The 11,653-nt window shown below is 45.3% G+C and overlaps 2 protein-coding genes across 2 annotated transcripts in view; one reads left to right on the top strand and one right to left on the bottom strand.

Moving 5' to 3' along the window:
- Positions 1–18: 18 nt before the first annotated feature.
- The window catches only part of GPN2 (GPN-loop GTPase 2), a 20,471-nt gene continuing 8,836 nt past the window's right edge, over positions 19–11,653 (top strand). The window contains exons 1-3 of the mRNA XM_006159460.3: positions 19–807; positions 1,345–1,501; positions 5,025–5,185. Of these exons, the coding sequence (XP_006159522.1) occupies positions 397–807; positions 1,345–1,501; positions 5,025–5,185 (729 nt within the window). The 5' untranslated portion in view covers positions 19–396. The remainder of the gene's footprint in view (positions 808–1,344; positions 1,502–5,024; positions 5,186–11,653) is intronic.
- LOC102492910 (40S ribosomal protein S11-like) overlaps positions 7,326–11,653 on the bottom strand; it is a 4,401-nt gene continuing 73 nt past the window's right edge. The window contains exon 2 of the mRNA XM_006159467.3: positions 7,326–7,798. Within this exon, the coding sequence (XP_006159529.1) occupies positions 7,342–7,798 (457 nt within the window). The 3' untranslated portion in view covers positions 7,326–7,341. The remainder of the gene's footprint in view (positions 7,799–11,653) is intronic.

Genomic DNA, 11,653 nt, shown 5'->3' with positions numbered 1-11,653 from the left:
GACTCCGCGGCCAGGGGCCGGGTTCTGCGCCGTGAGGGGAGTAAGGACGTCGAGCGCCGCCCTGCCCTCGGACTCCGGCCGCGAGGAAAGCGGGGACTCCGCAGAGCGGCTTCCCCACGCAGCCCCAGATTTCCGGCCGGTTAGTGCCGGAGGCGCGGCGCCGTCGCCACGCCCCTTGGCTCTGGTTGCATCACCGCCTGAGGGCGGGACTTCCTCTGGGGTCCCGCCGTTTCCGGTTCCGTCCGGAAGTGGATGGTTGATCCTGGCAGTACCGAGCTGTTCGCGCCGCCGCCGGCTGCGGCGAGGCACTCTTCGCGTGTTTTCTCGGTCTGGTCGGCGCTGCTGCTCGCCCGGCACTCCCGCTGAGCTGGCCTCCGCCCTGGGCCGCGCCCCTTCATGGCGGGCGCCGCTCCGCTCACCGCCTTCGGGCAGGCGGTGATCGGCCCGCCCGGCTCGGGGAAGACCACGTACTGCCTGGGCATGAGCCAGTTTCTGCGCGCCCTAGGCCGGCGCGTGGCGGTGGTGAACCTGGACCCAGCCAACGAGGGGCTTCCCTACGAGTGTGCCGTGGATGTGGGCGAGCTGGTGGGCCTGGGCGACGTGATGGACGCGTTGCGCCTGGGGCCCAACGGCGGCCTGCTCTACTGCATGGAATACCTGGAAGCCAACCTGGACTGGCTGCGTGCCAAGCTCGACCCCCTCCGCGACCACTACTTTCTCTTCGACTGTCCAGGCCAGGTGGAGCTCTGCACTCACCACGGTGCCCTGCGTAGCATCTTCTCTCAGATGGCTCAGTGGGACCTCAGGGTGCGTTTCAGTCGGGCAAGCCCATTTTGCAGATGGAGGAACTAAGACAGGGAGGAGAATAGATCCCACGCCGGTGGCACACAGCGAGGTAGGGGCCCAGTCAGTTTTGAGTAAAACAGGTGTGAGTTCGAATTCTGACTTTGCCACTGACTCGCTGTGTGGTCTGGGTAAGTCAGTTCACCTGTCTGAACCTCACTGCTCTCATCTGTAAAGTTGTTAGTATCCAGTTTGGGATTGGGGGAAGTGTGGAAGGGATTGGGTGGAAAGTGCCATGGTGATGGTTGTAAATTGGTGGACAAAAGTAAGTGGCACACGATGTAGTGGAATGTGGTAGGGTTTGAACCTGCTACTCTCTGAGAGGCTCAGTGCAAGGCTTCTTGTGAGGAAAAATGTTACAGATCTTCTAGGAGATGAGAGTGAGTGCTAAAAGGAAACAGAACAGGAGACTTAAGGCTTACTCCAAGCTCCAGTCTCCAAGCTCCAGTCTGATGGCGGAGACACCCAGGCTACTTTCACTCTGTCTTCCTCTCCTCCCAGCTCACTGCTGTCCACCTGGTGGATTCTCACTACTGCACAGACCCAGCCAAGTTCATCTCGGTACTGTGCACCTCCCTGGCCACCATGCTGCATGTGGAGCTACCCCATGTCAACCTCCTCTCCAAGATGGACCTCATTGAGCACTATGGGAAACTGGGTAAGAGCTCCAGTTCTGGGCAGGCAAGGAGGAGGCTGCAAAGCAGCAGAGTGAAAGAGATCACAGCTGAAAGACACTGTCTCTGGGACCATGCACGGCCCGATGATGGCAGCCACAGGCCTGAGTCCTGCCCATTTGTGTTGTACCACTGTGTATGAGAGACAGTCTTGGATTTGAGAGGAGAGAGCTACCTCTCAGGGAGGAATTAAAACAATGTGATATGAGGATGAGGGAAGAGAGTAGTGCCTCACTCAGTGACAGTGGCAGGTTTCTGAGCTGAGACCTGAATAGTGAGGAGCCAGCCCAGAAGCAGGGAACCCATAGGGGTAAGGCCAGTTTGGACTGCTGTGATGGTGGTGCAGTAGACCTACATGGGAAGGTCCTGGGAGCCGCCCCATACGTGCCGGGTGAGCACAAGCATGCCTGTGATCCAGGCTGGGTGAGGCTAGGGGTGGATCATGGCTTGAAGACCCTGTTTACCTGTTTCTCTCATGGAAGAAACAAATAAATAAACATGGACACAGACCAGGTGGCTTAAATGACACACATTTATTTCTCATGGTTCTGGAGGCTGAGAAACCCAACATTAAGTGCTGGCATATCCAGTACCTGATGCAGTCCCAGTTCTTGACTTTTAGACAGCTGCCTTCTGGCTATATCCTCATGGTGCAGAGAGACAGAGCAGGGATGGAGACAGGGTGAGACAAGCACAAGGTAGGGAAAAGTGAGGGAGAAGCAGTCTGGTATGAGGCCAGGGAGTTGCCTAGGATCCCAGTGCACATTATTATTATCATCCTTTTAATTTGCTAGTAGACACAGGCACTTGCTAGAGGAAGACAGAGAGAGAAAGTACCTCACATGGGGGCTGGCTATGTACAATTCCTTCTCCATCTCTCCCTCCTCTTGGGACTCAGACATGCCCAAAGTCTGGGATTAGAACCACAGATTGACCATGTGGGATCCAGCCACCTTAACCACTATACTAGGGGCAAGCCCCAGCACTTATTTTTATTTTTATTTTCTCTTAAGAGTTTTCGCTGTATAGCGCATGCACTCGCCTGAGAGACAGAGTCAGAAAGCAAGAAATCACCCTCCAGGGGGTATGGCCATGCTGCAGTTCCTTCTCCTTCATTCTCCTTTTGGGATTTTGGGTACACACGCACACATATCCAGCATGAGTTTTAAGCCACCGGGTCTGGGACTCACTACATGGGAGTCGAGCAACATAACCCTTAGGCTATCTTCTAGTCCCAGGGTCATCTGTTTTCTAAAGAGCATCTTAAACCACAAAAAAACTTAGAGGGTCCAGCAGGTGGAGTGATGGTTAAGGTCCTGAACTCCCACATGGTAGACCATGATTTGAGTTCCAGACCTGGTGGCCTGCTGGCTGGCTTCTCACTTTCCCTTTCCTTTCCTTTTTTTTTCTTAAAAAAAATTAATTAATTAATTAATTATTTTGGAGAGGTTTTTGCTATAGGGTGCGTGTGCTCCCCAGAAAGAGAGACAGACAGAAAGTGAGAAATCACCTTCCTGGGGAGATGGCCATCCCCTAATCCCTTTTCCTCCATTCTCCTCTCGGGATCTTGGGCACGCACGCACATGCACCCGGTGTGAGTTTAAGTCACCAAGTCCAGGACTCGAACTACGGTCGACTACATGGGAGTCCAGAGACATAGCCATTACACCAACTGCTGGTCCTCTTACTTTCCCTTTTTTTCTCTATCTATCTCTGGTCAAATAAAGTAATAATAAAATTAAATACATAATTTTAAAAAGTTCTGAAAAGGAAAAAGAACTTGAAGAACACCAGTTAAAACCATCAGCACATAGACAAGGAGGAAGGTTTTTAGGAACGTGATGTTTAAGGGCCTAATCGAGGAAGCTAACTAGCTACCAGTCAAGACATGGAGGATATCAGTACTTTGGAGAGGCCACATCATCCCACAGTTCTCGGCTCACTTTATCTGCTGAGGGGCCCAAATGCTTGCGTTTTGTGGGAAGAAATGGTACAGTGTGGGAGGTCCCACTTTCCTTCTGTTGGTGGAAAGTTATAGAACTGAATCAGAGACCTCAAAGTCATCTATTCTGATCTCCTTACTTTATATTAAAAAGGAACCAGCTAGGTCAGCCGGTGGCATAGTGAAGGCGGCTGGAACTCATATGGCCAACTGCACCGTTTAAATCCTGGACCTGGTGACTTGAGAAACACACCGTGTACAAATGCGTGCAAGCCCAAAATCCCAAGAGGATAATGGAGGAGAGGGAATTATGGCATGGCCACCATCCAGAAGGTGCTTTCTTACTGGCCCTCTTTCTCTTTCTGTCTCCAACAAGCGCATACACTCTAGCAAATTAAAAAAAAAAAAAGTCTAGAGAGGGAAAATTATTTACCCAAAAGGCCACCCCATTAGAATGTAGCTTTAATTCAATTTGACTAGCATTTTCAGAGTCTGTGTGTGCCAAGTCCTAGGGGGTACAAGGAACTATGAGCTCCATGAGGCAGACTCCAAGCACAGTTCTTGCTATATGTTCAGTATCGTTATTTACTGCCTGTGGTCAACCCCTTCTGTGTACTAGGCACTGGGGTATATAGCATTTAATCCTCACAACAGTCCCAGAAAGTGGACCTGTCCATACAGTAAATAGCGAGCCAGTAGGTAAAATCAAGTATTTTCTCTTTTTAGGAGAGGTTTTTGCTATAGGGCACGTGCGCTCACCAGAAAGACAGAGAGACAGAAAGTGAGAAATCACCCCTTTGGGGGAGGGGGCCAAGCTGCAATCCCTTCTCCATTCTCCTCTCGGGATCTTGGGCACACACGCACACGCGCCTAGCGTGAGTTTAAGCCACCGGGTCCGGGACTCGAACCGTGGTTGGCTACATGGGAGTCCAGTGACATAGCCATTATGCCAACTGCTGGTCCCAAAATATTTTATTTTTAAATAATTATTTACTTTGATTTTATTATTACTATTTGGTGTGGGGAGAATGTTTTGTGTTTTTTGTTTTTGCTATAGGGCGCATGCGCTCACCAGACAGACAGAGACAGATAGAAAGCGAGAAATCACTGCCCGGGGGAATGGTCATACCTACAGCAATCCACTCTCCTTCATTCTTTTCTTGGGATCTTGAGCACACATGCACATGCACCCTGCGTGAGTTTTAGCCACTGGGTTCGGAACTCAAACCGTGGTCGACTACATGGGAGTCTAGCGACATAGCCATTACGCCAACTGCCGGTCCCATTACTGTTTTTTAATTTAACTGGGGGTGTGGGGTGGGTAGTGAGAAAGCAAGCTACCAGGTTCAGGACTCAAACTGGGTTCAGCAATGCCGGAGTCCAGTGCCTTAACCACCATGCCACCTGCCAGCCTCCAAAACCAAGTATTTTCTTGTTGGTATCTTCCTTTCACTGTGCCAACAAATACTTAAGTGAATGAAGACGAAGGAAGGAAGGAAATACATCCTAATCCTCAGGTCTTCAGCCCAATGGCAGCTGCTTCTGATCACTGGTTCTGTCTTTAGCTTTCAACCTGGACTACTATACTGAGGTCCTGGACCTCTCCTACCTGCTTGATCATCTGGCTTCTGACCCTTTCTTCCGCCACTACCGCCAACTCAATGAGAAACTGGTCCAGCTCATCGAAGACTATAGCCTGGTGTCTTTCATCCCTCTGAACATCCAGGTACTGGGGATGAAGAGTCCTCTTCTCCTTAGTCACAGAGTTTAAGGGCCAGGGACTCTAGTGGGTAGGAGTCCAGTAAAGAGGTTGGACCAGATTTTTTGCCCTGTCTCTTTTGCGTCACTCGGTCATTTACACACGTTCCCTCCTTGGTGTGGAAAAGTGCAAGTTCAGAAAGTTGTCAGTAAGGTGGTCTAGCCATGGGATGCTGAGGTGGTAGGGGCATGTCTGTGCGAGGCTGGAGGCCATGGGGAGACTCCAGATTTGTGGATCAGGTCTACCAAAATGCGTCAGACAAGCCCATAGTCTTGGCTGGCTGCAGGGCTTGGGGGAGGATCATGGTATGAAAACTCTTTCAATGTGTGTGTACATATGTCTTTCTCAGAAAATAAATAAACTTAGAAAAAAGAAAGAAGGCTGACTCCATGGCTCAGTGGTTAAGGAAGCTAGATTCCATATGGCCCATCATGCAATTCTAATCTTGGCCCCAGTGGCTTGAATAATGCATCAGGTGCATGTGGGTGTATTCATCCCTCAAATCCCAACAGGATGGAGAAGGGATTGCAGTGTGAGCACGCCTCTTGGGGGCGCTTTCTACTCTCCCTCTCTCTTTCTCTGGCAAGTACATGCACACTCTGGCAAAAATTAAAAATAAATACATAGGGGGCCATCAGGTGGCATGGTGGTTAAGGTGCTAGATCCCACAAAGCTGACTTCACAGTTTTAAGTCCCAGACCTCATAGCTTGAAAATACACCGGGCAGGTGTGCATACATACCTAAAACCCCAAGAGAATGGAGAAGGGATTGCTGCATTGCCATCACCCCAGGAGGTAATTTCTCACTTTCCTTCTCTTATCTTTCTAGCAAGCAAAAAATAAAGTAAAAATTTTAAATACATAAAAGATTAAAAAAAAAAAAACAGTAAGAGGCTTGACAAGGACAAGGCTCAGGCATAGTCACCTGGGCAGCTGCCTATTGACTGTGCAAAGTGGTACCTAACCCCCATGCTTCTTACCTTGCTTCCTACATAGATAACGGGAGACACAGGCGTGTGTCAAATTCCTTTCTGTAGTGGATAGTCTTAAGCTAACTTTTTTTTCTTTCTTTCTTTCTTTTTTTTTTTTTGTTTTCCAGAGAGACAGAGAGAGGTAAAGGGAAAAGGCACCTCTCCCCCAAAGGGGTGTGGTCATTGCCTCAATCATTTTTCCTCCGTTTCTCCATTCTATCAGAATCTTTGGCATGCACACACATGCTATGAACTCACCTCCCTCCCCACATGCACTGTAAAGTCAGGGACTCACTTATCAAGCTATCCCCCCAGTGCCTGGCCCAGTGCTATTGCTAAATGGGTAACGAGTAAATATGTGTTACATGACCTACAATGATTTCTTCATCCACATACAGTGATGAGAACCATCCATATAGCATATGCTGGAAAGGACAGATCATACTGTTGGGTTATCAGGAAAGTCATGACACAGTTTTGCATAGAAAAAACAGGAAAATATTATTTTCCTGATGACCTAATAACTTACGGAGCCAACTCATGGCCTATGGATGAAAACGTTTTGTTTTTTTTTTTTTTCCTTTCCTTCCTTCCTTTCTTAATTTCTTTTTTCAGTTTTTCCCAAGTGTATTTTTCCTTTTTTTAAAATATTTTATACATTCAATCAGTTTACATCACTTAGCTTGTAAAGTGAATTTACCCAACAAGAATATACTTCACACCAGTCCCGTTCAGGATACTATACACTTTATCATCAACAAATAATAATCTATTTCTGTGTCCCATAAATGTCTTGCCTTTCTGTTTTTCTTCTTAATTTCTTTCCTCATACTCTTCCCTTCTCCCACCCTCTGTCTTCAGTATCCCTAACCTTTTTCCATGGTTGTATATCCTCTAGTCTTTCAGTTTCCGCCATAGAGTGTGGATAGTCAGTATATGTTAAGTGGAGATAAACAGTCTTTCTTTTATAGCCTAGTTAGCTTCAATCAGTAAATCTTCCATATTTGTCCACTTTGTATCAAATGCCAGGATCTTGTTTTTTTTATGACTGAGTAATATTCCTTAGAGTATATGTACATTTATTTTCTTTTTTTTCGGGAGGGAGAGTGGGAAAATAACTTCATTTTCTGGGGAGCAGGCAGATGTCCAGGCTCAGAACTTCTGGAACTGCTTCTTGGTGGCGGCGGCCTTGGTGACCTTGAGCACATTGAAGCACACGGTCTTGCTCAGGGGCCGGCACTCATCCACCGTGAAGATGTCGCTAATCTGGATGTCCCTGAAGCAGAGGGAGAGGTACACAGACATATTCTTGTGGCGCTTCTTGAAGCAATTATACTTGCAGATGTAGTGGAGGTCATCCCGGTGGATGACAGTGGTTCTCTGCATCTTCATCTTGGTCACCACACCAGACAGGATCCGTCCTCGAATGGACACATTACCGGTGAAGGGGCATTTCTTGTCGATGTAAGTTCCCTCGATGGCCTCTTTGGGAGTCTTGAAGCCCAGACCGATGTTCTTGTAGTATCTTGGAAGCTTCTCCTTGCTGGTTTCTCCCAGCAGGACCCTCTTCTTTTGGTAAGCACATTTGGTCTGAATGTCCACTATCTTCCTGGCCGCCTAAAAAAAAGGACTGTATACTTATTTTCTATTTCATCTATTTCTGCTCAAATCTTTGTTATTTATTTTCTCCTGGCTTTTTTGTTTGTTTGTTTAATTGTTTTTCTGATTCCCTGAGGCATGATGTTAGGTTATCCATTCACCACCTCTCCATATTTTTCTTACGCACACTGATTGCTAAGAACTTCCCTCTTGTGACTACTTTTGCTGTGTCCTATAGATTATGGAGACTCATGTATTCGTTATCATTGGTTTCCATTAATCTATTGATTTCAGTCTTAATTTCTTCAGTAGTTGTGAAATCATTTAGGAGTAGGTTGTTTAGTTTCCATGTGTTTGTGTACTGAAATTAATGTTAAGTTTAATTCCTTCATGGACAAAGAAGATGCTGGGTATAGTTTCTCTGTCTTTGAATCTGTAAAGCCTTGTTTTATGCTCTGTAATGTGGTCAGTCTTTGAAAATGTTACATGTGGGGGTGAGAAAAATGTATATTTCCTGGGTTTTGGGTGTAAGGTTCTATAGATGTCTGTCAAGTCCATTTGATTTATGGTATTGTTTAGATCCTGTATCTCTGCTTATTTTTTGTCTACATGATCTGTCCAAAGGAGATACTAGAGTGTTGAGATCCCCAATGTTTAATGTGTTGCAGTCTCTCTCTCCTTTTAGATCTAGCAGTCTTTCCTTTATGTATTTGGGTACTCCTAAGTTGGGTGCATAGATATTTATAAGCATTATATCTTCTTGATGAATTAGCCTTTTTACTAGTATATAATGCTCTTTATCTTTTCTTACAGTTTTTGTCTTTATTAAAGTCTATTTTGTCTAAGGTCAGCATTGCAACTCCAGCTGTTACTTGGTTTCCATTTGCATAGAATACCTTTTTCCAGCTCTTCACTTTTAGTCTATGTATGTCTTTATCCTGACAATTATTTCTTGTAGGCAGCAGATAGAGGGTTTCTGTTTTTTCATTCATTCAACCAGTCTGTGTATCTTGATTGGAGAATTTGATCCATTAACATTCAACATAATTATTGATATTTCTGGGTTTGTTCCTTTCATTAAATTGGCCATTTACTTGGATGTTTCTCCCTTCCCTTACTTCTGTCTTTAGTTTTCCTGGTATAGCACTCCCTTAAGAACTTCTTGAAGAGCTGGTCTGATGTTGGTAAATTCTTTTAGGTTTTGTTTATCTGAGAATGTTTTTATCTTTTCTTCCTATTTGAAGGATAATCTTGCCAGGTATAATAATCTTGGTTGAAATTGTTTTTCATTTAAGACTTTGAACATATTTTCTCTTTCTTTCTTTGCATTGTTTCCAGTGAGAGGTCCAAAGTTAGCCTGATGAGGTATCCTTTGTGCCCTATACAGTATCCTTTGGAACTTGATGTTTCTCTCTTGCCAGTTTTAGTATCTTGTCTTTCTCTGTGGTTTTGATCTATCGGGCTATGATGTATGTACCATGGAGAAGATCTTAGGTTGGATCTATTTGGGATCCTTTGTATTGGAAATGTTTGAATGTTTCTCTAGGTTTGGAAAGTTTTCTTCCAGGATTTCATGGAATAGGTTATCAGTGCCTTTATTAATTCTTCACTTTCTGGGATATCAATTATCTGGATGTTTTGGACATTTAATGATAGTATTTCTCATATATTATTCTCATTTTGGGGGGTTATTTTCTCGGGGTTTCTTAGTGATTTTTTTTTCTAGGTCAGAGGTTTTGTCTTCTACATCTGAGATTTGATCTCCTGAATGATTTAATCTGCTTTTAATACTTTTTAAAAAACTAATTAATTAATTAATTAATTAATTTTAATTTGACCAGAAAGAGAACGAGCCAGGGAAAGTGAGAAAGCAAGCCGCCAGGTCCAGGACTTGAACCACAGTTGGCCATGTGGGAGTCCAGTGCTTCTAACCACCATGCCACCTGCTGGCCCCTGCTTTTAATACTTTTGAGGGAGGTTTTGATGTCCTGTATTACAGCCTAACAGTTCCATTTGATTCTTTTTTATGGTGTTTATTTCTCCTTTCAAATCTGGAAGGACTTCCTCATTTCCTGGGGTTCATTGTCTCTTTTCTCTTACATTTTCTCTCTTCAAGGAAGACAGAATGGGTCATGTGGTGTGGAAATTGAAGTGTGAAACCATCAGGAGATAGCGGAGGTCCTAGGGTGGTCACTGGCCCATTCTTGTCCTAGCTGGAGTGGATGTTTGAAAGACCTAGGGGGGCAGGAAGGGGTGGAACTCTCCAGATCCTGGTTAACACACCTTAGATTCATTTAGTTTTGTCACTATGAATATTCTGAATTTTTTATCTGACATTTCCATGAGTTCTATTGTACTGTGTGAGGATGATGAGGAGTTGTTGTTTTCCCTTAAGGGAGAGATACTTTTTGGCTTCTCATATTTCTTGTGCCTCTGCAGTAGTTCTAGTCATCTGATAGATTATATCTTTCTTTCTCATTTTTTGGAGTTAATTCTGAGCATTCAGAGGCTTGCTGGAGGAGGTAATCTGCAATCTCTCTGCAGTACCGTTTCCCTGATACTCAGTAACCTGCACGTTTGTCACTGGAAGTGGATATTCCAAAGGCCTCCCAGTTTCTAGAGAACAGGTGCACCTGGGCTGAGGTGTGGGATTTCAACTAAGGTCGTATGGTGTGGAAACTGAAGTGTGAAACCATCAGGAGATAGCGGAGGTTCTAGAGGCCCGCCCTTGCTGGAATGGATGTTTGAAAGGCCTGGGGGGCAGGAAGGGGTGGAACTCTCCAGATCCCAGTTAACACACCTTAATAGCCTTAAGAGTTCAAAGACGTTTGGGAGGAGATGATTTGCTGCGCTCTCTCTGCAGCTCCTTCTCCCCTGCCACTCACTCTGCGGTCTTTCTTCTCTGATTTTTAGTTATTTGGTAAGGTATTCACTTTGGGCTAATTTGTTGGAGAAGGTTTCTGCAACTGTAAGCTTGTGTGCTTCCCTTTACTGTGAGGTACTTCTGTGCCAATTTCTTCTACTGTGTTTTGCAATGTGGTAGCCACAGAAAGATATTTGAGAAGAGTCATTTCTCCTTTTGTGCAGCAGGTTAAGTGGGGGTTGAGGATTTCTCTGACCCTACCAGTATTCAGATGTTTGGCCTCTGTGTACCAAGACGTGTCTAGACACTCAGTGTGTGGAAGCTTGAGCAGCAAAGTGTGGAAGTAAGGTAAAAGAAAAAAAAGACGGGACCAGCAGTTAGTGTAATGGCTATGTCCCTGGACTCCCACGTGGTCGACCGCGGTTCAAGTCCCAGACCCGGTGGCTTAACCTCACGCCGGGCGCGTGTGTGTGCGTGCCCAAGATCCCAAGAGGAAAATGGAGGAGAAGGGATTGCGGCGTGGCCATCCCCTCTGGGGGGTGATTTCTCGCTTTCTGTCTCTCTGTTTCTCTCTCTGTCTGGCGAGTGCACACGCCCTATTGCAAAAACCTCTCAAAAAAAAAAAAAAGAAAAAGAAAAGAAAAGAAAAAAAAACAAAAAAAAAATGAAACCCACATGGCACACAAGTGCATGCCATGCAAAATAGGCAGGGCACCCTCAGATGTAGATGGCATCTGAAAGGGCCTGCAATTTCCCTGTTCTTTCTAGCTTTTTTCCTCCACATTTTACTGATTCATAAAATACTTTAAAACTATGGACAAAGCTAGAATCTAATTACAAGTGCACTGTAATTTTCTTCTGATAATTAATTTACATTCATTCCCTGAGCATTGTCACAGCATACAGAATGTAATTTCCCATCCAAAATATACTGCATAGTGGCTTAATCATACATGTTATCATTAATTTTCCATTTCTAGTTTCATATACGTGTGTGTGTGT

This window comes from Tupaia chinensis, unplaced genomic scaffold (genome assembly GCF_000334495.1).
Source record: "Tupaia chinensis unplaced genomic scaffold, TupChi_1.0 Scaffold000628_1, whole genome shotgun sequence".
NCBI lineage: Eukaryota > Metazoa > Chordata > Mammalia > Scandentia > Tupaiidae > Tupaia > Tupaia belangeri.
This window is presented reverse-complemented; position numbering and strand designations above follow the sequence as displayed.